At 36.0% G+C, this 27,013-nt stretch overlaps 1 protein-coding gene across 1 annotated transcript in view; it reads left to right on the top strand.

Annotated features, from left to right (window-relative positions):
* OLA1 (Obg like ATPase 1) overlaps window positions 1–27,013 on the top strand; it is a 170,168-nt gene that overhangs the window by 91,041 nt on the left and 52,114 nt on the right. Inside the window, exon 5 of the mRNA XM_027055467.2 lies at window positions 12,341–12,516. Within this exon, the coding sequence (XP_026911268.1) occupies window positions 12,341–12,516 (176 nt within the window). The remainder of the gene's footprint in view (window positions 1–12,340; window positions 12,517–27,013) is intronic.

Raw genomic sequence — 27,013 nt, 5'->3', positions numbered from 1 at the left:
GCCTTGTAAGATGAGGGGAAATTTAACTATGCATTTTAGGGATAGATTTGATTTGTAATGGAAGTGATATATGTCTTTGAGACCCAGGGAAGGGAATGGGCAAAAATACAGTGACAGTCGAATGTGAAGAACTTTCTGGACTTCCTGAGTCAGTACAAGTTTGGCTGGAACTGAGGATTTGTGGAGAATGAGTGTGGGGCAAAGCCATTTTCTAGAGGAATTTTTCTACTAGCAGAAGGGTTAATGCCGTTTTAGAAGTTAGGAAGTTAGTGAGATGGTTATTGGAAAGGTTAAATACAACAAAAGCAGCTAGCTCAATATTGGAGGTAGAGCAGAATCTCAATAAATACTAATTTAAAATATCATTGAATAAAATTGCCTTTTATACATTTCAGGTATCTTATATAGAATAAGAAGTGAAAATATTATTGAGAGATGAATATTAGTTCTCATTAAGGTACTTTCTGCCTACTTCTTTGGAAAGAGTTGATATATAAAAAGAGAGTTGATAGGTTTCAGCAACTAAAAATGTCAAGCCCTTGAGCAGTTGAATATGATTAAGTACAGGTGTTGACTCTGGGTTATAATTCATAACTTTTAAGTGACTTTAAGAAATCTTTAATGGTGTGGATGTCTTATTATCTACAATATAAGTACAATAACAGTAACTGTTAGGCAGAGTTTTTTGGTGCTCTGTACGTTTAAAGAACTATATTGTATGATTTTGTAATGTGTTGCTTCTGATCAGTTAAGTGGTATCAGTAATAACCAAAAGGCTTTTTTCCTTCCTACTACACTAACATAAGCTTCATATTTACCGGTTTTCATGTTTATATACCTGTATCTTTTTTTTTTCCTCTTTGTTCATCTTGTTCTTCCTACTTAATGTTTTGTTTTTTAGTTACTCCTTAAAAGCATATTATTTTTAATTTATACAAACTCTTACTATTAGGAGAAAATAATAAAAATTTGTAAGGTTTCTCAGAACCTGACTGACCTACTTTGTTATTCTCTCCTAAATATCTATTTGTCTCAAGATTGGGGATGATTTTTTATTTCTAGCATTGCTTGATTGCTTTCATATAAATTAACTAGTTTGTTAAAAGTTCTGCATAAGTCATGTATAATTTCTTTAATTTTAGATTGGTCTCTCAAAGCCAGCCACATGTGCATGTTATTTTACTAAGCGTTTTGAAAACCTTGGTTAATTTTTTATTATGTCAGAGATAGGGTCGGTTTTTTTCCTGTTGACCGGGATTTTGTTTTGAGCCTTTTCCTATAATGAAAGAGGAGAGGAGAGGGAAGAGAAGCAAAGCAAAAGCAAATTTTTTTGGCTACCCATAGTTCTATTTTCTATTCCAGCATTAAACAGTTAGCCTGTAGCATAGACTGAATTATTTGGGGGCCTTTGCTATGTCTCAGATAATAAGTTTTCTCCTGGAAAATGAAGGTTAAAGACTTTAAAGGCTACTTTTGATTGATTTGTTATTGTAAATAAGTACAACCCACCAAGTCTTGTTATGCGGTTCCATTTATGCTGTGCATCAAGTAATTAACAGTTTATATTACATTACTAGACAATTATTTTCGTTTTTGTATGTTTACACAATATTTTATTTTTCCAGAGGACTGTAAATATATCCATTTGAGGTAATTAAAATCTGATTGATAGAACCCTTTTTCATTTGCTTCAGACTCTGAAAGCTTAAGAGGCTTAAATCTATAGCCTTTTTAGCAGAATTTTGTTAGCAGAATGGTTTTTTTTTGGTTCTTTTCTGTGTCCTAGATTCTTTAAGAAGGTAAATGGATTTTTGAAGTAAATACAATAAATCAAGATGCCCTTTCCCCACTTCATAACTTAAGGTAGCTAAAACTGCACATCTTATTTAATACAGAGATAGAGAAATACTATAAGCTTGAGGTTCAGCTATGAATTAGATTCTGTTTTTGCTCAAATTGCTTTCATGGTCAAGATGAGAAGGGGCTTTATGTAGATTAAGACTAGAGGTTTTTTTTTTTTTAATTGTTTAAATGTTTATTTATTTTGAGAGAGAGAGAGAGACAGAGTGTGAGTGGGAGAAGGGAGAGAGAGAGAATCCAAAGCAGGTTCCATCAGGCTCTGAGCTGTCAGCACAGAGCCCAATGTGGGGCTTGAACTCACGAACCACCAGATTATGACGTGAGCCGAAGTTGGATGCTTAACTGACCGAACCACCCAGGCACCCCAGGGCTAGAGTTTTAAAGTGCACCTGTCGGGGCACTTGGGGGGCTCAGTCTGTTGAACATTCAACTCTTGATCTCAGCTCAGGTCTTGATCTCAGGATCATGAGTTCAAGCCCCACGTTGGGCTCTGCACTGGGTCTGAAGCCTACTTAAAAAAAATTAAGTGCACCTGTAAACCTGGGCTTAAACTACACTACTAAATCAGAGCATCTGGAGTGTTCACTAAACAGCTTTAACTCCTGCTTTAAAAAAATTTTTTTAATGTTTATTTATTTCTGAGACAGAGAGAGACAGAGCATGAGTGGGGGAGGGGCAGAGAGAGAGGGAGACACAGAATCCAAAACCAGCTCCAGGCTCTGAGCTGTCAGCACAGAGCCCGACGCGGGGCTCGAACTCACAAACCATGAGATCATGACCTGAGCCAAAGTTGGTCGTTCAACCGACAGAGCCACCCAGGCGCCCCTTTAACTCCTGCTTTCAACCACTTTTCTCCACCATAAAATAAAGAATTTGTCACCAGGGCACCTGGGTGTTTCAGTCGGTTGAGTGTCCAACTTCCACTCACTCAAGTCATGATCTTACGGTTTGTAAGTTCCAGCCTCACGTTGGGCCCACTTCAGAACCTGCCCCCACCCCCACTCTCTGCCTCTCCCCTGCTTGCACTCTCTCTCTTATGCTAAGTAAAATAAGTCTGTCAGAGAAAGACAGATATCATATGATTTCACTCATATGTAGAATTTGAGAAACTTAATAAATGACCATAGGGGGAGAGAAGGAAAAATAACATACAGAGAGAGAAGCAAACCATAAGAGACTCTTAAATACAGAGAACAGAGGAGAGGGTTAATGGCGGTGGAGGGTTGGGGGGGCACGGGGAATGGGTGATGGGCATTGAGGAGGGCACTTGTTGGGATGAGCACTGGTTGTATGTAAGCGATCAATCACGGGAATCTACTCCTGAAGTCAAGACTACACTGTATGTTAGCTAACTTGACAATAAAATATATAGATATAGATACAGATGCACACACACATATGTATGTATTATATACCTTTAAAAGTAGTTGAATACATAAACATTAACAATTTTTGAGGAATTTTTGTCATGTCATTTATGGAAAGTAAATAGGAACTGCCATTTTTCAGTGTTTATGAATAAAACTATAGATGTTGAGTTGCTAATACAAGTTTAGCACTCTCCCTTCTCTTCAATGACCTATAGAATTCTAAGGAAGTTGGGAATCATAGTTCTGACACAAGGTATGACTTTGTTTGAAAAGTGGATTAGAAATTCAAAAAGGTAAAGATTTTTTTGAGCAGGATATCCTTATCTTGATTTCTAGCATTGTATTTAATAATATTTTTTCTACTGGTTTGGTAGAGTGCCCCCTAACCTTTTAGTAATTGTGGTGAGAGTCTCGGTTAGAATACATACATACATACATACATACATACATTTGTTTGTTTGTTTGTTTATGAGAGAGAGCGAGAGAGCACGAGAGGGGGAGGGGCAAAGAGAGAGACGCACACACAGAATCTGAAGCAGGCTCCAGGCTCTGAGCTGTCAGCACAAAGCCTGACATTGGACTCGAACTCACGAACCAGGAGATCATGACATGAGCCAAAGTCAGATGATTAACTGACTGAGCCACCCAGGCACCCCTCAAAACATTTATTCTTACCACATAGGAGAAACTGGAAAGAATGTGAAATTATGTGGCATGCAGGGTTTGGTGCTATGATTTAAGGTTCAGTATATACATGTAATATTTTTTTTTCTAGAGTATGTACTTTATTTTTTTATTTTTGTTTATATTTGTAAGAGTCTGTACTTTTGTTATATAATACCTTTTGGTTTCATACTGGATTTGGGCTTTGAATCTTATCGGTATTGATGTTACCTTGAGTGCAAATAAAGATCTTTTGGCTTGAAACCTTACAATTCTCTCTCTCTCTCTCTCTCTCTCTCTCTCTCTCTCTCTCATTGCTTTTATCTGGTTGACATTGTTTTCTTTAGTTAAGTCTCACTATTCATCCTGATGGCCTCATATCTTTCATCAGTATCCTAGTGTACTTTGGCAGTGTATTTAGAGTATAGCAATTCTCTTTTAGCTGGTTCCCTACTTCTGGTTAGTCTTTCTGAATGCTGCTTTCCATTTGTTACTAACACAAAAACCAGTGTTGGCTCCCTCTGATTATCAGTTGACATCCAGACTTATATTCCTATTTGGACTTTCCTATCCTTCATACCAACCTGATGTGATAAACTTTTATCTTCTACTACTCCTCAGTATAATTTCTTACTGTACTCAGCTCTCAGGTAAGCCTTGTTTATTTCAGCCTGTTTTTTCTCTGATGCTTTTCCCTGTTACTTGTCATGCCTTTCTTCCTCTTCTTTACCAATATATTTTTTCCCCTATATTTAAAGGCCTTGATGATTAATTCTTAATTGAACCTATACTTAAAGTCCTTGTTAGTGAATATTATTCTTTTTATTAGATAAGATTTGTTTTTCCAACCACATTGTCCACTCATTGAGACTAAGGTCCTATTATATTTTTTTTGTTTTTAATTCTCAAAAGACTTAGCCTATTGTTAGATATATAAACAAGCTTTCTTTAAATGGGGAATTTCTATTTAGCAAAGCATATTGTGGTCTTATATATGTGTTGAGCAGGTGACAGTTTATATACTGGTTTATATACCAAGGAATTCCTTATCTCTGTATTGTGTAGTGGTGGAAGATAGAAAAAAAAAAACATAAGTCAAATAGGTTCGTCTTGACCATATACCCTCTTATTCCCAAGAAAACACCAGACATGCAATTTGGAATATAAGGTTTCTGTGACAGGTGGTTTACATAAAGTACTGCTGTGAAGCCTATATACTTAGATACATCATGTATTTTGAAACCTATTTCGACATTTAACTAGAATGCTTCTGAAAACTGAATATAGCCTAGATTTAAGTAGAAATATAGCAAAGCAGTTCACTGAAGTCTTGAAATTCTGAAGTATATTTTTATTTCTAAAATCCTTCCTAGTTGGATTTAGCGTCCTAAACATCCTAAACACTAGATTTATCTTTCTTATTCAAATCTTATCTTATGGAATAAGATATTAGACTTTGAATGAATGAGTAAATTGATCAAACTTTAATCCATTTATAATAATTGAAAATGGCGAACTCATTTCTGCCACATCACACCAGAAAATAAATATTCAGAATGTCCAGTGCCATATGAGTAGTCAAATATGTCTTACCAAGTAAAATATTTCTCTTTTGACTGGTTCTTAGTAAAGAAGGCACATAAATATTAAAAGTTACAACTTTAGTATAAGCATTGACATTTTGCATTTATTCACTTAGTGAATAGATTTTATGATAGAAGTGATTTCTGTAATAACTAAAAAGAATTTTTGGCTCATCTTATTTGCTGTGACCTCAGAATATACTGGAGCCACTCAGGGAAGTTCTGGGCTAGAAATTCTGTAAATGAGTGTATAATAGAGGGATAAGAGAAGACAGCTAAGGAAGACATCAACATTTAGGTGGTAGTTTGAGCAAGTAAAGGAATAGCCTAAGAAGAAATGGCCAGAGAAACTAGAAGAAAATCAGGAGAATGTGGTTATAAGGAATCTGCGAAAGGGATTATATCAGTGCTCTGAAGCTAGACGCTACTGACAGGCAACTCAAGATTTCTGAAGAATGGCTACTTGACTTAGCATCATGAAGACAAAGCATTGGTGTCCTTTTTGAGATCAGCTTCTGAGAGCATGGTGGAAGCATACCAAACTGCAGTGGGTTAAGTTCTAAGGAGGGAGGAAAGAAGTAGAGCAGGTACAGACAGCTCTTTCCAAAAAATTTGACCTTGAACTAGAGGAAAGAAAGCAATAGTAGAATGGGGATTAATGTCCAAGGATGGCTGACATGATTGATTTGCTGTAGAATCTTAAGCCTGCTTAAATGTTAATGGGAGAATATTAGTGAATAGAGATGCTACAAATACTGGAGAGAGAGGCATACTAGATTGAGGTCTCAGGAAATACAAGGATACAAGGAACAATCTGTGGAGCAAATTTCCTTGGGGGAGGGTAAGATTCATAGCAGAGACGGTAGAGGGATTGGCCATAAACAGAAGGTAATGTTTTCTGTTTCACTGCTGGAAAGAAGGAAAGATTGGGTACAACCAAAAAGGGGCCTTGGTTTTCCAAACATCACATGCATTTTCCCTAATGAAGTGAGCAAGATGAAGTCTTTGCTGCTGAGTAGCAAAAGAGAAGAAAAAAGTATTGGAAATGTGAGAGAAGTCAGGAAGATATGAGAAAGGTGCTTTGTTATGAAAGGAAATGATGCAGGATTGATGGGTAAAAAGTCTTTGTGATGGGATCCATAAGCCTAGCTTATGGGTCATTTTCTCCTGTAACAAATCATTTGATAAGAAGGCTTTACTATAGTTTATTATTTTCATTCATCTCTTTTATATGTTTAAAAATGTATAGTGTAAAATAATTTTTATGGTAATAGTGGCTTTCTCCTTGTGGCTAGTCAGTGCAAAGCCAAAATTTCAAGTAAAATTTGTGCAAATTTCTCTTGAAGTTAAACCGATTTATTGTGCTTAAAAAATGACTGCGCAAACAGTACATGTTTATTATAAAAACTTTAAAGCAAGACCAAACTGATGAAGAAGATTTGAAAATTGCTCAATAGCTCACTGCCCAGGCATTATTTTATTAGCATTTGGTCAGTGTTATTAAGAGAGAGAAACAATTTCATAAAAATATGATCACTAATGTATATGCTATTTTAAATAGAATGCTACATTTTATTTTATTGGGTTTGAAGGAAAGAAAAAACTGAATATAGAAGAAATGACTGAACTTCAGGTAATTTTTTCACAAAAGATATGTTTTCTTAAATGATTCTGCTAGATAGAGTTAAGAAATAGGATCATGAGAACACTGAGAGATTGGAGAAATTATTTTTTAATTACATGTTTCATCTTTATATGTCCATCTGTTGATCCCTTATTGTGAAAGATGAGGAAATTAGCACACTTAATGTTTTTACCTCCCTTTCCTTATCTCTGAATTTTTGTTATTTATAACTTTTCATAGTTTATAATACATATGTTCTGTTTTGTTTGCATTATTTCTATAGTTGTTCAGTCTTATATGTTAGAATATATTAATGCAGTCTGTTTGCCATTAATCTCTATTCCTGTCAAAATCTATCCTTGAAAAATAGGCTGGCTGGATTTAAAATTCTTGAGTCACAGTTTCTTTCCTTAGAACTTAGAAGACTTCTCTCCACTGTCTTTTGGCATAGAGCTGCGGCCTTGGAAAATTCTGAATGAAGCCTTATATGTGACTTGATTTTACAGATTTTGTTCTTGGTGATGTGTATTGTATGGTGTCAATGATTCCGTATCAGTTGGTTTACCAACGTGCAGCTGGTCAGTGTTTGTTTCAGTGTTTGTTTATGCCGGCTTACTTGGAATGTGAAACTTCGAACGTGGCCGTGATTTTTAAGTGGGCCACCTTCTTAACTGATAGGATGTCTTTCAAAGATTGCGAGAAAAATAATGGTGTTTGCCTTATATAACTAGTCCATTTAGAGTATATTAGAGAGGAGTATATTAAAAACTGAATGAACTTAGAAATGCTAGGATTTAGTTCTTTTGTGCTCTAGAGTTATAATAAATAAGGGGACAGATCCTTGAGTTATAGTATTCCCATCACTGATATCTAGAAGAAATAGTGAAGAAGATATAGCCATTAAAGTATTTCTTAAAGAATCACTTTTTGCCAAAGATCAGTGGTCAGCTTTCTATACTTACCTTTCTTTACCTCTAAGCAACATTTGCTATAGTTGAGTACTCTGCCCTTTTTGAAACATTTTCTTCCCCTCAGTCCCATAAGAGCATTTCCTTACATTTTCTCTCACGTTGTCACCCCTTCTTAGTCTCTTTTGCCAAATCTTCCTTCCCATCAAACATTTGAGTGTTGGAGTGCTCTTTTCACATGACATCATCCAGATCCATAACTTTAAACATATCTGATAACTCCCAATTTTATATCTTAGTCATGACCTTCCATCCTACATCTAGTCCATCTCTCAAATATATTCCCAGTCCAAACATTTCTCCTCCATTTTATTTCAAGTTAACCACTCATCTGGTCATCTCTCATCTGTACCATTACCACCAACTCCTGATGAGTCTTTCTGCCATTCTTCTTGTCCTCTCCCTTAAAGTGTGTTCTTTTTAAAGTAGCCAAAGTGGCCTCTTACCGTAAATCGTATGTTATTACCCTGTCTCCTCTTTATTTACTTAAAACTCTCCAATTAATGGCTTCCCATTACAGTTAGAATAAAATGCATGCTCACATCACTTATGAATGAATGTGAACTGCTTTACTTCTCCAACTTACCCTCTGTTTACCATCCTCTCCTGTGGTTCACCCACACTGACCTTTTATTTCTATTTCTGAAGCACTTCAAGCTTGTTCCCATTTTAAGGATTTTATACTTCCTTCTTAGATCCTTTGCGCTCAGATCTTCATATTACTGCCTCCTTTTGGCCATTCTGGCCTCGGGACTAGTGTCATCTCCTTAGAGAGGCCTCCCTTACTATCTTAGCTAAAGTATGGCACAGCAGCGTGATCATTCCCCCACCCTGCACACACATCCTGTATCACATTAGCTTATTTTATACAGAACAGTACCAAAAAGTCTTTTTTTTTTTTTTAGTTTATTTTTTCTGAGTGTGGGGTGGGGGGGGGGGGGGGAGGGGGGTTGGGGGCAGAGAAGGATAATCCCAAGCAGACTCTGCACCATCAGAGCAGAGCCCCATGTGGGGCTCAAACTCACAAACTGTGAGATTATGACCTGAACTGAGATCCAGAGTCGGACGCCTAACCTGACTGTGCCACCAAGCACCAACCCCCCTGCAAAGTTTTAAAAAATCAGATAAAATCCCATCACCAAAGAAATGTCTTGATTTGACAAAAAAAAATTTTTTTTGATCTCACATTTTTTTACTAAATTAAACAAGAAACTTTGTCACTAATGTAAGTAGAAAATTAGTATCACCTGTAGATATTGAGATAATAAAAACAAATACAATGAAAACTGCATACTTACTAATTTTTTTAGCCTTTAGAAGCTCTGAGACTGAGGCCTGCTCTGTTGATAAAGAGATACATTTATAAATGTTAGATATTAAATACCAACAGCATCAAACTGATACTTTCTCTTTGATATAGTCAGAAGGACTGAAGAGAATTGAAATGGAAATAACTTTCTCATTTAACAGTTCGGTATGATATAGTATAGTCTTCAAGATGACTAAAGTCATCTTCTTTACCAGTACAGTGTTTCCCCCAAAGGGGAATTATAATAATTGTAATAATCATAATAATCAGTGTTTTAAAGTGAAGCTGAAATAAATAACTTTGGTATGGACTAAGGTAAAATGTTGTGAACTAGTAAGAATTAGTGGGGGAAAATCTCACAAAACTTATTTTAACCTGTCCCAAGGTGAACTGAATGATATGAAACGGTATTACTCAAAACTAATGTTTGAGTATGTTACTATGCAATTTCTTCTAAATTACTGATTCCTTTTTTTTTAATTACTAATTCCTACATCATTTAAAAAATAGTATATGCCCCAGTTGCTGAAAGAGCTTATGTGTGGGGCTGTCTGCCAAGCACTTTACATATATTATCTGATTTAATTATACCCATTCTCTGAGAGGTAGAAACATCTTCATTTTAAAGATGTGAAAATGAGATCCTTAGAGGTTCAGTGATTTGTTTAAGAATTTATGACCAATGAGCTTGTCTGACTTCAGAACCCTTACTTTTAACCACTAAATTTCGTACTAAATCAGATAAGATGCGAAGGAATGCTGTAAGTGTACAGTGAAGTCTATTCAACTTGGAGCATATGGCCACCAAATTTTCTGTAAGCTTATATTTTATAGCTGTTTTAGGCTTCATGTCATCACAAGGCTATTCAGTTTTAAAGGATAACTTTAATATTTCCTTCACTTAATTTTTATCTTAATTTTGGCAATATTTAGTATCAAAAATAAATTTAAGTTCTTGTAGTATATTACCACTCACATACAAGTGAATATAATAATACTAACCTTCAGGCATAGGAACAGCAGTGCAATCCACAGTGTATAGGGCCTGTGATTTGAGTTTCTTTCCAGTAGTAGGGGAATGGATTAGTGATGATCCAGTCATAACTCCTTTTCTAGCCTAATCCTTGGCAGACTCCAGGCAAAGTGCAACCTAGAGGATAATTTGAAGGTTATAAGATAGACAAGTGCTATTTCCCTTTATTCTGGTTTTCTATTTGGATTAATTCAGATGATCAGAGAGCTTTATTTTCTTTGCTTTTAGAAGAATTGCGACTCCTAAGTTTCTCTCTGTTATCTGCTCAGTTAAAATTGAGGAATGTAATCAAGAAATTGCCATTTGAAACCTGCTGATGCATTTACTATTGTTGAGGACATCGCTATAGTTACTTACTGGCTCCTACATAAAGATGACTATATAGGATATTTTTCACTTGGAGTGTCATAAAATGTAGTTCTTTTTATAACTGAACTGACCATGCTGCCTTTGTTGCTTTGCCAAGAAGCTTTTGTTTTTATTTTCCTGTTTTATTGTGCCATTTGTGTAAGATGCCTCAAATCCTGATAAGTAATACCGTGCTTCCAGGGAGACGTTTTTCATGCTTTTCAAATATTCATACAATTTACCTAAATCACTGTCTGTCTAGTGTGTTTACGGGTAAGTTATAATATGCATCCTCCTTTCTTGCTAATTTTGTTCATATAATTTATATGGCACTATTTAATATATCATCAGTTTTATGCCAAGAATTTTTTATGCCAAGTATTTTAAATACTTAGATTTTAATTGTAACAATATACTTACATTTTTTTATTTATATTACTGAGTAGCTCCACATTAAGATACAAATGGCTCAATTATTTTCAATTCTAGAAAATTATATTTAAAAATTCTTTGTAACCTGTAATGAGAATATCTTGGTCTTTGGTATGGAAGAATGAGTTATGGTCACTGTTTTTCTTTCATTAAACTCAGTCAAACTGTCTCTCATGATCCCTGTGATATCTTTATCTAAAATAATCAATGTTTTATGTTTGAAAACATCTCAATTTGGGTATATAATCTAGTTGGTAATTTAAATTAAATTAATTTGTTTATAAATGTGTTTTTTGTTTTGTGGGTATATCACTGCTTTCTGTTTATAATATTTCTCAGTATTTGTTCATTTTTGTGATACTGTTCTTTATCTGGTAATTTGAGTAAATCCAGTTGAATTATGTTGCCACATTATGTCTTCAAAAGGGCATAAAGTCAGTACACATGCTTCAATAATATCTGGTTGTTTTACCCTTATGTTTCCAGTTGGCAATTTGAAATTATGGCTTCAACTGCACTTTAAATATGTGATAATAGCATGTGTTTCTAATAAGGGCCAGCACCATTTTGTTCAGATAGTGTGAATGGTTGTCACTCATATATGACAAATGCACCTTCATCTGCTTCTTTGATAGCCCCCTAAAAACCATACCCTCAAATCAGGCCGATGAAATTAGCTGCTGTGTAAATTGTGTGTCTGAGTGGTTCATTATCTAATCACCGTCAGAACCACAGTGATAAAGTAGATTGAAGCAGGGAAGAGGTCTGCCAGATGATTTCACCCACCCCCCCACCCCAAATCCGGTTTCCCTTGGAAACCCTAATAGTGCAGTTTAGAACTTCAGGCTCTCATGCCTGGAATTCAGTGTCTTTTAATGTACCAAACCTGAAAATAGCAGTAGTTCTGGAGCATAATTTTCTTTCTGTAAAGATTAATTTTATTTATTTCAATCAGTTTTTGAAATGTTGAGGCTCTTGAATTACTGTTTTTGTTGCTAGTGCCCTAAATATTACTAAATAGTACAAAAAACCCACTATGTCCTACTTGAAAGATTTCAGAATAATTTGAATAAATTGTTAACTTTCCAGGAATCTTTGATAATGGCTTTCTGTATTGTTTATTGGATTGCTTCTCTTTCATTCATTTTAGGTGCTTTTGAAGATGATGATATCACGCATGTTGAAGGAAGTGTAGATCCTATTCGAGATATAGAAATAATACACGAAGAGCTTCAGCTTAAAGATGAGGAAATGATTGGGCCCATTATAGATAAACTAGAAAAAGTGGCTGTGAGAGGAGGAGATAAAAAATTAAAACCTGAATATGTAAGTAAAAATTTACAGCTTATTTGATACTTGAGTTCATTTTTTAAATTATTTTTTTTTACAATAATGCATCTAATAAAATATCTAATATTGTTATAGAACTTTGGAATCCAAGGATAATTTCCACTAAAAAATCATGGAGAAACTTCATTTTCTTTTGGCAACAAAGTGTCATGATGACAGTCTGTTTAAGGTGTTCTTAGCAAGGCATGTTTAGCAGGAATATTGAGTATTTACATGGTTACAATGTGTATCCTCAAGTTGTAGTGTTAGGAAAGTGTGGTTTTATGATGAAAAACTTATGGATTTAGAGAAATGAATGAATATGAGTTTTGTGGATTTGAAGAAGTGATTTATATAAGGAATTGGTCTTCCATAGCGGTTGACTGAATGAATGTAGTATTAGATAATTTTAATCTTTTATGGAATGAAAACACATGTCATTGTCTTTAATATTCAAATGTATTTTTTATCACGTTGTAGTGAGAAATTATTAGTAATATAATTAGTGTTTCAAAATCAGTTTGGAAGCTTTTAGTTTATGGTCAAATTGTCTTTTACATTAAAAAAGTGATGGCCTTAATCATACATTTTCTTGGGGCACCTGGCTGGCTCGGTCAGTGGAGAGGATGACTGTTGATCTCAGGGTTGTAGGTTCAAGCCCCACATTGGGTATGGAAATTACTTTAAAATAAATAAAATCTTTTTAAAAATTACATATTTTCTCACTAGTATCTTCCCTAAACCGTACTTGCTTTTTATGCTTTTTGTCATAGGAAGGATTTTCTGTCTTTTTACTTTTTCATGTATTTTTAATACATGTGTTTATTTTTAATTTTCTCATGTCTGGAAACTGATTATCCTTTCCCTTTTTTAATTTATTTGCAGTAAGTTTGGAAAACTCAGTTGATTAGAGAGTTCTATACTCTTAAGGAGGAAATCAATTACAGAATCAGCCTCGACGCTTGAGCAGACTGTTAGTAAATTATGGTCAATAGTGCTTGGACTTGGAACAAGGAGACCTGTGTTGGACCACTGATTTCCTTGGTAGTCTGGAACAAGCCCAATTCATTTTACTTCTCTTAACATCATGGCTATTTCAGTCATTTCTTAGTCAAATAGAGCAGAGAAAGGAGGGAGATTTGTCTGAGGGAATTGTATAAGATTTAGGACAGAGAAGGGGATTGAAAGTACAGTTATGAAAAATACTCCTTTTTAAAAAGGAAAAACATTGTGAGAAAGATGTTGGTCAAAATTGAAAACAATTCATTTGCCCCAAACAGCATGGTTACTGATAAAAATAAATCCTTAGGCAGTCATTCCTTAGTTTATTGAAAGTTACTGACATCCCTCTGTCTTTCAGAAACATCAACTGTCTTATAAATAAATTTATCAATGTTGCTTTTTAGATGGGAGAAAGGGGCATCAGGTTCTTCTTAAGTCCTTGAGCTACCATTTCCTGGCCTTTCCTCTCAAAAGAAAACTAGAATGTTGAGTGCTATTTTTAATTCCCTGTAACAGTATTTTGTTCTTATTTCTAAGGATATTCCTAAAATTTCTGTATCAGATTTGAAAGCATCACTTGGACTTGTGTTTACAGAAGAATCTGAACACCTTCTCCCCATTTATTTTCCCTTTCCCTTTCCCTATTCAGCTCTTCCGGATAGATGGAATGCATTATGTAATTTTCTTGTTTCCCAAAACTGTGATCATTCCATCGGTTTCTTTCCTCATATTAGACTCAGCTGCTTCAGAATGAATTACAGTTCAGTATTTCTTAACCTTTTTTTTCATTATCACTGTCCCAAAGGAAAAAAGTTAATTAAAATTTAATATAAATTAATTAATTTAATTTCTTACTAATGAGAAATTAGATACTAATGAGTAAGGATTTGTTGGATAGGGTTGAACTTTGGAGGGCCACAAGCCATTTAAATAACTAAGGTTTTTTTCCCCCCATAAGAATTAATTTTTGCCCCTCTAGGAGTAATATCACCCTTACTGAGAATGTATGCCATAGATTTTTGTTGCAAACCCCAGTACTGGTAAATACGGTAAAACACATGGCTTTTAGAAATTTTTTTTAGTTGTTAGCAGAAACAGGATTTGGGTTGGATCTGTAACTTAATTTGGCGAGAATTAAGATCTCTTACAGCATTGAATCATTTAGTGCAGGGAAATCTTCTTTTTCTTTTTATTGAGCCAGGCATTTTTGGACACTTTTTATATATGTCATCTTATTTAAACCCCGCAACATGTGAGACATAAATTATCTCCATGTTAAAACTGAGGAAGCCTAAATTTCAAGAGATTTTATGAGTTGCTCAAGATTTCATGCTTAGTAAATTGTAGAACAAGTTTTTCAGCAAGATCAGTCTGACTGCAGGGCCAATTTGTCTTTTTTTTTTTTTTTTTTTTTTTTTAAGTAAGCTCTAGGCCCAACATGGGGCTTGAACTTATATCAAGTCATATGCTCTACTGACTGAGTCAGCCAGGCACCCCTGTCTTTTTTTTTTTTTTTAACATTTTTTAAAATTGTGAAATGTATTCCAAAAAGATGCATATATATTTAAAAAATAGTTGTAAAATAAAGGCTAGTAAAACCTACTTTCATGTCAAGAAATAGATCATTATTATCATCCAAAAATATCTGCATCACTTACCAGTCTTAACCCTCTTCATCTTCCCACAGCTAACCACAATTCTGAAATTTATAATAATATCCTTGCTTTTTTAGACCAGTGTATGTGCCACCTAAAACAATATGAATTAGTTTTTCCTGATTTAAAACTTGATGTAGTGTCATTTTATATGTATTTATATGAGCATTTTTCACTCAACATTATTTTGTGCACCCATTCATGTAGCATTTATCTTTAATTCATTTGTTTTCCTTACTGTAAAATATTTTACTGAAAAAATGTATCATAATTTAAAAATCCATTTTACTGTCACTGGGCATTTGAACCCCCCCCCCCCCCCCCCCCGCCAAGTTTTTGGTAGTTATGAACAATGCAGCTCTTTTACATCCCGGTGCATATAAAGGTAGTGTAAGGCATTCATTCATCTAGAAGTAGGAGTGTATATGTATCTTCAGCTTTACTAGATAACACTGCTTCCTAGTGTATGAGAGTTTATCCTCTTGCCAACACTTGGTATTGTCAGATTTTGTTTCATTTTGCAAACTGTGGTATGATGGCATTTGGTTAGGGTTCTGATTTGTAGTTCTCTATTTAAGATTGGAGACCTTTCTTTTTTTTAAAATATTTGTTGACTCTTAGATTTCCTCTTTGTTCCTCTTAGATTTCCACTAAGTGCTAGTTCTAATTTTGCCCATTTTCTGTTGGATCACTGTCTTGTTCTCATTACTTTGTTAAAGTTACTTATATATTCTGGATACTGATCATTTGTTTTAAATGGATTGCAAATATCTTCTCCGACTCTGAGATAATGGTATCTTTTGAGGAACAGGACTCAGTGTTAAGTACAGTGCCTTTTGTGTCTTTTTTAAATCTTTCCTACTCTAAGGTTATCAGGATGATCTTGTATCTTCTAAAAGCCTTATTATTTTACCATCTGCAGTTAGGTCTTTAGCCTACCTGGAATTTTTTGTGTGTGTGAATAGTAGAAGGCAGGCATCAATTTGACTTTTTTCCCCCCATATGGAAAACCTGTTACTCCAGCACCATTTTTTTTTTTAAAGACTGTGTTTCCCTACTCCAATGAAGTGCCTCCTCTGTCATAAATCAAAGAGCTGTGGCATCTTAACCCTTTCCTGAGGATTGGCAGATGACCCCCAGGTAAAAGTGGCCAAAAGTGACAGTGGGATCCCAACCGTCTTGAGTGGTGAAGGTGAGAAGGCTAAGATAAAATGAGGGGCTGATACACAGAATCTGGTCTTCTGTGTGTTCCCCAAATCATTTCTGTATTTTCCTTGTCCCCTGCTGTCCCAGTCTTCAGTCTAGATCAAGGACAATTAAAGTGTGGTCCTCAGACTAGCAATATCACCATCACCTGGGAGCTTGTTAGAAATGGAAACTAAAGCTACAGATTTTCTAAATCCGAATCTCTGGGAATATGTTTTAACAAGCTCTCCTCGTGGTTGTAGAAATTGTCTGTTAGGGGCATGTGGGTGACACAGTCAGTTAAGCATCCGGCTTCAGCTCAGGTCATGATCTCGCTGTTCGTGAGTTCAAGCCCCACGTCAGACTCTGCACTGGTGGTGCGGAGACTGCTTGGGATTCTCTCTCTCCCTCTCTCTCTCTGCCCCTTCCCCACTTGCTCTCTCCTTCAAAATAAATAAATAAACTTAAAAGAAAGCATCTTGGGGTGCCTGGGTGGCTCAGTCGGTTAAGCATCCGACTCTTGGTTTTGGCTCAGGTCATGATCTCACGGTTTCGTGACTTCAAGCCCCACATAAGGTTCTGCACTAGAAGTGCAGAGCCTGCTTAGCATTCTCTCTCTCCCTGTATCTCTGCCCCTCCCCTACTCATGCTGTCTTTCTCAAAAATAAATAAATAAACTTAAAAAAAAATTCTCTCTCCCTCTTCCTTTCTCATGCTCTCTAAAAAGAAAGAAAGAAAGAAAGAAAGAAAGAAAGAAAGAAAGAAAGAGAAAGAGAGAAAGAAAGAAAGAAAGAAAGAAAGAAAGAAAGAAAGAAAGAAAGAAAGAAAGAAAGAAAGAAAAAGAAAAATGTCTTGTTTTTCTGTTGAAAGGATGAGGAAGCTGGGGTGATTGTCAACTGATTTCCATTAGTCATTGGCTATGAGTTGCTCCTAGGAGTGTTAAGTCCCTGGTACCTGATGTCTGTGTGGACTGAGCACAGTGCCTAGGCAACGTTACAGATGCTTACAGTATAAGAAGCCATCAGCATTTACTTGACCTGTGAGAGCAAACGGGTTATAGACGGTAAACAACAGTCTCTGCTATACATCCCTTCACCCAATGTGCATTTAGATTTTTTGTCCTAACCATTCTATTTAATTTGGAATGTTTTTTAGGATCACAAATTTAATTTGGTGGTATTTTGTATTTTTCCTTGCTTCTGATTTATCTCTAGTTTTCACAAGAGAGTACCGATGTGATTATGTTAACTGGTTCTTAAAGGAGAGTTCTTAAAAATTTTTTTCCTTATATTCTCTAACAAATGGTCTAAAGGTATAAAATGTTATTGGTGGGACTTTAACTGGACATAGACCCTAGGCTATAAGAGAGATAACTACTTGAAAGTTATAAGAAAATTAGATAGATCATTTTGTTTACTAGGTATATGATTATTCCTTAATATTCATTCTGTGGTGTCTGTTTTCTAGGTAATCTTCCAAAAATGCAACATTTCAAGCCTCTCTTATGAAATTTCTATTTTCTTGATTTGGGTATCATTAGTATTTTTATGTAAATACACTTAGATACACTCTAGCATAAAACATGAGCCAACTTTTTAATGCTAAAACAGAATATCTCCTAAGTGTAAAGTTGATATATTCTGACATAAAAACACCTTGTATAGTGTATCTTGCTGTCTGTGGTAAAACTGGGGCACTAATTAAGGCAAGTGTGTGGTAAACATTTCCTATTGGTATTAATTAGCCAAGTGTATTAGTTTCCTAGGGCTGCCATAACAAATACTATGAACTGGATTCAAATGACAGAAATGTATTCTTTCACAGTCTGGAGACTAGTAGTCTGACATCAAGGTGTTGGCAGGGCCATGCATCCTCTGAGCCGTCTAGAAGAGAATCCTTTCTTGGCTTTTCAGTTTGTGGTAGCCCCAGCCATTCCCTGGTTTGTGGCTATATAGCTCCAGTCTCTGCTTCCATCTTCACATAAGCCATCTTCCCTCTGCGTTTCCATCCAGATTTCCCCCCCCCTTTTTTTTTTAATGTTTATTTATTTTTGAGAGAGTTCAAGCAGGGGAGGGGCAAGGAGAGGGGGACAGAGGATCCAAAGCAGGCTCTGCACTGACAGCAGCAAGCTGGATGTGGGACTCAGATTCACGGACCTGAGTTTAAGCCACATGCTCAACCGACTCAGCCACCCAGGTGCCCCCAAATTTCCCTCTTCTTATAAGAAAACCAGTCATAATTGGGCTGAGGGCCCACCCTGTTCCAATATGGCCTCATCCTAATTCTCAAATAACATCACACGGAGTACCATGGGTTAGGATTTCAACGTATCTTTTTGGGACGGTTTACGATTTAACATTAACACCAGGGCATCAAGATCAAGGCTGATTTTTAAATCTATTCTAAGTGTGTGTACATTTCATTTGGAAAGACAAATTTTGGAAAATGTAAGTAGAAGCTTTTAAGGAACGATTTATTTTGTATTGATGAATTATTTGGAAATTATCACATTAAAAAATATTCATAGAACCAGCAATTAATTAGACAACCAAAGAAAACAACCAGAAATTGTAATTGAGTCTTTTTTTCTGTCAGTATCTCTGAGTTAAATAATTAATGTCCCCCAAAACTTATAGCTATGAGCAGATTTCTTCTCATTATTCTTAGGGCACTTTTTAAAGTTGATTTTTACATAACTTAAAATTATTAACATTGTTTGCATATGTAATAGGTATATTTTTGACTAAAACAAAAAAATTCAAAAGGGTATAATCCTCCCATTTCTGTCTTCTCATTTACACATTTCTCCTCTTGAAAGTTTATGTACCCTTCCAGAACTATTCTTATATGACTTAGATTGTTTTCTAAAAGAATAAAATGCTGCAAGTACAGGGTGAGGCGGAACTGCATTCATTTATCTTTTCTCCCTATATTCTCTCTGTTTTCATAGTCTCTGCATCAGTTAATGACATCAAATTGTTTGACCTGAAAACCAATATCTTTGACTCCTCTTTCTTCTCTACCATTACATCCCATTCTGTTGATTTTATCTCCCGAATATTCCCTATACCTCTCCCTTCCTTCCTTCTTATTTTCATGACTTATTTAGTTTTGGGCATCATTATGCTTCATTTACTTTTGCAGCTTACCTGACTTCTTTGCCCTCTTGTCCCTTGTTTTCCGCAAACATAAAGTGCAGATCTGTCACTCCCTTGATTAAAATACCTCACCATCTTCCTATAAAGATACTGCCAACATAAAGTCCATGTCTCTCAGATTTCTTTGCGATTCAGCCTTTCCTGACTTAAATTTTCTCACCTTGCCTGATAGTGAACTAAACATTTTGGTTTCACATGAGCTCGTTTACTAGAACTCTCCTCCTTTTGCTGCCTCTCCATCCCTGTTTCTTAGTCATCCTTTCAGACATGGCCTAAAGAGAAGTGTCCTACTTTTTATAAAAATGTTTTGATTGTGATGCACTGTACATAACATAAAATTTACCATTTTAACCATTTTAAGTGTACCAATTTAGTGGCATTAAGTTCATTCACAGTGTTATATGCCTATTACCACTGTCTGTTTTCAGAATTCTTTCACCATCCAAAACCGGAACTCTGTGTCCTTTAAATAATAACTTCCCATCTTTTCCTCCCCCTCCCAGCCCCTGGAAACCTCTCCTCTCCTTTATTTCTCTATGAATTTGCCTGTTCTAGGTTCCTCATATGAGTAGATTTACAATTTTTGTCCTTTTGTGCCTGGCTTATTTCATTCAGCATAGTGTCTTCAAGGTGCATCCATGTTATAGGATGGATCAGAATTTCATTGCTTTTTAAGGCTGAATAGTATTATATGTATGTACCACGTTCTGTGGACATTTGGATTGTTTCTACATTTTGGCTATTGTGAATAATACTGCTGTGAACATTATTGTACAAGTATATTGTGGTTGTAACTGAAGAAATCTCCATTGAAAATAGTCCAGAAGGAGATACTAAGTGATAATAGTGGATTAGAGAGAGTTATGAATGCTTCCCCCCTAAAATATTTTTCTATTTTAATTTTATTGTTTTTATAAAATAAATGTATGGAAATGAACCCAGAGTTAAAAAAAGTATTTATTAAATATAGCAGCCCATTTACAAATGCACAAACCAGGAATGTGATTAGAAATTATTGTAGTTCAGGGATGCCTGGGTGGCTCAGTCAGTTAAGCTTCTGACTTCGGCTCAGGTCATGATCTCATGGTTCATGGGTTTGAGCCCCGCATCGGGCTCTCTGCTATCAGCATGGAGCCTGCTTTGCATCCTCTGTCTCCCTTTCTCTCTGCCCCTTCCCCTGCACACATGCACACACGCTCTCTCTCAAAAATAAAACATTAAAAAAAAATTATTGTAGTACATTATTTGAGTCTACATAATACACATACCCCAAAACTAGGAAAGAGGTTATAAAATTCTCAAAATTAGAATGACAAGTTGCTTAAATTAATGTGGCAATCCCATCCTGAGAGTCAAACTATGGGAGATAGGACTACTTGATGGGTTTAGGAGAAGTGATTATCCTGGTGAGTATTCTAAGCATAAAGGAGGTATTTTTTGACAATGATGCTTTTATCAATGGGAAGGATTAAGGCAAAGTGTCTCCTTTTTCTTGAACTGAGATGGGAAGAATGAGAATATAAATGTAATTGACCAGGATTAATTTAATGATTATCTTAACAGTGTAAGATATTTTACTTTCTCAGTTTATAGTCCTTATTTTAAGCAAATCATTGTTTTTCTTTTAAGGTTTTAGGAAAAAGTTTTTGACTTATTTGGTAGTATGTGAACATATAGGTAAAATATGCTAAAGATGAAAATCTTCTGAGTGATTAAAAACAATTTTTTTAATGTTTTTATTCATTTTTGAGAGAGAGAGAGGAACAGGGGGAGGAGCGGGGGGTGGGGGGGACAAGGGATCTAAAGTGGGCTCTGCACTGACAGCAGTGAGCCCGAAGCGGGGCTTGAACTCACAGACCATGAGATCATGACTGGCATAGAATGCCCATGAGCTGAAGTAGGATGTTCAACTGACTGAGTCACGCAGGTGTATGTTTATTTTTATTTATTTTTGAGAGAGAGAGAGAGAGAGAGGGAGTGGGAGCAGGTTAGGGGCAGAGAGAGAATCCCAGGCAGGCTCCATGCTGTCAGCACAGAGCCCCGACACAGGGCTCAGATTCATGAACCCTGAGATCATGACCTGAACAGAAATGAAGAATTGGCCGCTTAACCAACTGAGACACCTGGGTGCCCCAGAGGGAGAGAGAATCTTACGCAGGTTCCACTCAGTGTGAAGCCCAGTGCGGGGCTCAATCCCACAAACTGAGATTATGACTTGAGACAAAATTGAGAGTTGGATGCTTAACCAGCTGAGCCACCCAGGAACCCCTGAGTGATTTAATCTCAGAAGTTTTATTGTATTTTTTAATATTTAGTCATAAGGACCAGGTATTCAACTTAGGCTATTTCAAGATATGGATTTTTATTTTTAAAATACAAGACAATAAAGGAAATGGAAATCCAAAAATGTTGAGATCAGGAAGTGTGGTATATAGCCAGACCTGTTGGAGTAGAATTGTAAATCAGCCCAGGGCATCACCCAGGAATCTGAAAGTGTGTGCACCTTCTCTGTGTGGTGCTCTGCCATTCACATAACTCAGATGGCCTTCATTTCTGCTTCACTAGAATTCTACTTTTTTTCTGCTGCCACTACAGTTCATCTGCTGTTTTGTATATTGCTTTTATTCCTGATTTCTGCTTCTTCGTAATTTCTTCTTTAAAAAAAATTTTTTTTTAATGTTTATTTATTTTTGAGAGAGAGAGAGAGAGAGAGAGAGAGAGACTGAGAGACAGAGTGTGAGCAGGGGAGGGGCAGAGAGAGAGGGAGACACAGAATCTGAAGCAGGCTCCAGGCTCTGAGCTGTCAGCACAGAGCCCCATGCAGGGGTTGAACTTATGAACCATGAGATCATGACCTGAGCTGAAGTCAGATGCCTAACCGACTGAGCCACCCAGGCGCCCCAATTTCTGCTTACTTCTAATTAGCCTGTTTATCACATCATGTAATTTACTCTGTCTTATGTTGGCTCAGTGTGTCCTTTCAGCTTAAGTCTCCAGTTCTCTTATCTCAGTATTTCCTGAGAGCAAGCATCTAATTGCCTCAGTTTATTCCCATTTTGGCAGTGTTTTTTTGCATGAGACCCCTTCATAGGTCAAGGACCCACCAGTTCAGGCCAGGAGACTGTTTTTGAGTAAGAACCGTTTACTCAGCAGAACCTGTGGCCTGAGAGTAAACCCATGTTGATTAGTGTGTTTGGGATACTATGTAAAATGGTAGGAGACTTGGCACATTATAGGTCCTCAGTGCTCATTGTTATGCATTTGAGGATAGCAGCTAGGAAGTGCAAAGCTGTTTTAAGACTTCCAAGGTAACGCAAAAGAATATGTTGTAGTTGGGCAAGGAGGATTAGACTCATTGAGGCCAGACTACTTTAGAATCATCAATTTTATATATACCTAATACATTTAGGGAATGAATTCCTAAATGAACTGATGTTATGGTACCTATGCTATAGACATACTTTCCTGTCCACTTTCTCCTTGCCTGCAGCCAACAAAACATAGATGGAGAAAATTTTAAATAGGACGTGTTAGTATCCCCCTTAACTCATTATTAGCAGCCTCAAATGAGCCCTCACCTATATCTAGCCTTCTTATTTGCTTTCCTGCTCTCTGCTGCAACTCCTTCCCTTTTCTCCTCAAACGTCTTATTTATGCCCACTTTGTGTTTCACCCATCCCTACCCTCAGTAGATGACCCTGCCTCCTACTTCAGAGATCAAAATAAAAACTACCAGACAGAAATTCACTCAGGTTCCCACAAGCCAAATCTAAAAAGCCTGCTTATTCACTCCTCTTATCAGTGGGTGGTTATTCCAGTTCTTTGAATCTTATCATGTCCCAACTTTTCAGAAACTTTACACTATTAGTCATCCTTTCTTTATTCCCCTCTTCATTGCCTTTAAATTATTTTATATTATTTTTTTCAAGTAGGCTTCACACCCAACATGGAACCTGAACATGGGGCTTGAACTCAAGGACCGTGAGATCAAGACCTAAGCTGAGATCAAGAGTCAGCCACTTAATGGATTGAGCCACCCAGGCACCCCTAAATTACTTTATTGAGATAAATTCACATATCATAAAGTTTACCCTTACTATTCAGGTGGCATTTAGTGTATTCACAAAGTTGTGTTTTGATCACCAGTAATCCCTTCTTTCTTGTATATACAACTTATCCCTCTCAAGCTAGATTGTTTTCTATATAAAGATGCCCTTTTTAATCTCAAGGGGGGAAAAAAATTTCTTCCTTAGTACCAAACTCCTTATCCTTCATTTACCATATTTTCACTACTCTCCTTTTTTTTTTTTTTTAAGTTTATTTATTTATTTTGTGAGGTACAGAGATAGCATGAGTAGGGGAGGGCCAGAGAGAGAGAATCCCAAGCAGGCTCGAGCCCAATATGGGCCTCGAACTCATGAAACCGTAAGATCATGACCTGAGCTGAAACCAAGAGTTGGTTGCTTTACCGACTGAGCCACCCAGGTGCCTCTCATGACTTTCCTTCTTAAAAACTTATTGAAAGAGTTTGTTTTTTCTACCTCATGATAACTCAGTCTAATCTATCTGGATTATCTGTTCATCAGACTCAAACAGCTTTCACCGGGGTCATTGGTGACTTTTGTAGTTTTAAATCCAGTAGACGTTTTCAGTCATTGTGATTTGTCAGTAGCAGTGGACACTATTGGGTACACTTGAACTACTCCATTGGATTCCATGACCGCATTCTGCTTTCCCTCCTTCTCTAGCAACTTGTTTCTTTTGCAGGCTCATCCTATCTTTGCTACTAAATATTGGCATTACTTAAAATTGAATCTAAGGCTCTCCTCTCTCAATTTTCTTCTTATGTGATATCATCCATATCCTTTGCTACAATTACTATTTAAGTACAGATGACTTCCAGATTTCTATCTATAGCCCTTATCTTCCTCTGAGCTGCAGACTAGTGTATTTAATTCCTGACTTAACATCTTATGGATATCTCAAAGATATCTCAGAGTTAGCACACCTGAAATTGAACTCAAGGGTACCCTCCCTCAAATCTGATTCTCCAGTGTTTTTGATTTCAGTGAAATGTACTACTGTTAGATTATGCAAACCAGAAACCTGGTCATCTCTGACACAGTCTCTTTACATCATTTCACATATCTAGTCCATCACTGAATTCTGGCAATATGTAATATGTAGATATAATGATATGCCTATGTTTTCTTGTATATGTACACATATACATATATACAGGCAGTGAAAGGATAAAACAAATGTGGCAAGAAAATACATTAATGAATTTGGATGTATAGACATTTCTCTATTATTCTTGTAGCTTTAAGTTTAAAATTATTTCAAAATGAAAAGAAAATGTCTTATGATTTTAATATATAGATACAGTTAAAATACATGACAATAATAACAATCAGTGAGAAGAGGCAATAATAGAGTAAAAGAGTAGAGTAATACTCCAATTAAAAGACAATTTGGTGGTTCCTCAAAGAGTTAAACTTAGTTAAACATAGAATTACCATATGACCGAGTAGTTAAGAAATATGTGTACGTGCATATTCATAGCCGTGCTATGCACAGTAGCCAGAATGTGGAAAACAGCCCAAATGTCCATCGGATATGAGTGTTTAGGGGATGAGTGTTTAAACAAATTGTGGTATATACATACAGTAGAGTATTATTAAGCCTTCAAAAGTAGATGAGTATTGGGGCACCTGGCTGGCTCAGTTGGTGTGGCATGCAACTCTTTATCTCAAGGCTGTGAATTTGAGCCCCATATTGAGTGTAGAGATTACTTAAAAATAAAAAAAATTAAAAAAAAAAAGAAGTAAATGAGTACCAGAGAGAGACAAGCCATGAAACAGACTCTTTTTTAAAAAATATATATTATTTTCTTAATGTTTATTTATTTTTGAGAGAGAGCACAAGCAGGGGAGGGGCAAAGAGAGAGGGAGACACAGAATCCAAAGTAGGCTCCAGGCCTCAAATTCACAAACTGCAAGATCATGACCTGAGCTGAAGTCAGACACTTAACAGACTGAGCCAGCCAAGTGCCCCAAGAAACAAACTGTTAACAATAGAGAACAAACATGGTTACCAGAGGGGAGGTGGGTGGGGAGAGTTGGGTGAAATAGGTGATGGGGATTAAGGAGTACATTTGTCACGATGAGCACTGGGTGGTGTATGGAATTGTTGGAACACTGTTTTGTGCACCTGAAACTAATACACCACTACGTTTTAACTATATTGGAATTTTAGGAAAAAAGGGAAAAAAACCCAAAAAGTAAATGATGACTGATGCTAGCTGTGGATCAACCTTGGAAACCTTACGCTAAATGAAAGAATCTAGACATAATGGTCACATATTGTATGATTCCATTTGTGCAAAATCTCCAGAATGAGTAAATTCATAGAGTCAGAGCTGCAGATTGGTGGTTACCAGGGGCTAAGAGACTGGGGAGACTGTGGAGAAGAAACTGTTCAGTGAATATGGGATTTTATTTTAGTGTGATAGAAATGTTTTGGAAGTAGATAGAGGTGATAGTTCTGTAACATTGTGAATATACCAAGTTTTTAGTACAAAATTACTTTAAAATAATTAATTTTTTATTTATGTGAATTTCACCTTGACAAAATTTTTTAAAAATTAAATAGGACAAAGAAATGTCAGATTGGATTTTAAAAGCCTACCTCTATGCTGCTTACAAGATGTGCATCTTACCTAGAAATGCAAAGGTCCCAAAATAGTCAAGATGGTCTCAAAGAAAAACAGAGAGGATATGGTACACATGAATCTTATATCAAGACTATTCTGAATCTGCAGTAATTAAGAAAGTCAAGGACAGACAAATTGACCACGGAACAGTGGCTGTACAGCCACAAATACAATTTGATTTGTGGTGAAGATGGTACTGCAGAGTAACAAAAAGGAATGCTTTTCTCAAGAAATGGTGTTGGGTCAGTTGTATATCCTCATGGGAGAGGAAATAAATCCTCAGCCACCTCACCCTATGCAAAAAAAAAAAAAAAGTTTACATAGCGTAAAAAGTGAAACTCATATGGAATAAAGCATCTATTATACAGCATAAAATATTTTCATGACCTTGTAATAGACAAATATTTTTTAAACAAGACACAAAAATCAGTAATCATAAAGGAAAAGATTTTAAAATTGGACATTAAAATTAAAACTTTTGTTGGTGTGCTGTGTGGCTCAGTCGGTTAAGCATATGACTCTTGATTTTGACTCAGGTCATGATCTTGGAGTTGTGATATCGAGCCCTGTGTCAGGCTCTGTGCTGATTGTGGAGGCTGCTTAAGATTCTCTCTCCCCACCTTTGATCCTCTCCCCAACACACGCACGTTCTTTCTCAATAAATAAATAAATAAATAAATAAATAAATAAATAAATAAAATTAAGACTTCTGTTAAACAAGAGAAAGGAGAGATAAGCTACAGAGTGGAAGAAGATATTTGCAGCATCTAACAAAGAAT

This window comes from Acinonyx jubatus, chromosome C1 (genome assembly GCF_027475565.1).
Source record: "Acinonyx jubatus isolate Ajub_Pintada_27869175 chromosome C1, VMU_Ajub_asm_v1.0, whole genome shotgun sequence".
NCBI classification, from domain to species: Eukaryota; Metazoa; Chordata; class Mammalia; order Carnivora; family Felidae; genus Acinonyx; species Acinonyx jubatus.
The sequence above is the reverse complement of the archived record's forward strand: the minus strand, read 5'-3'. Positions and strand labels throughout refer to the sequence as shown.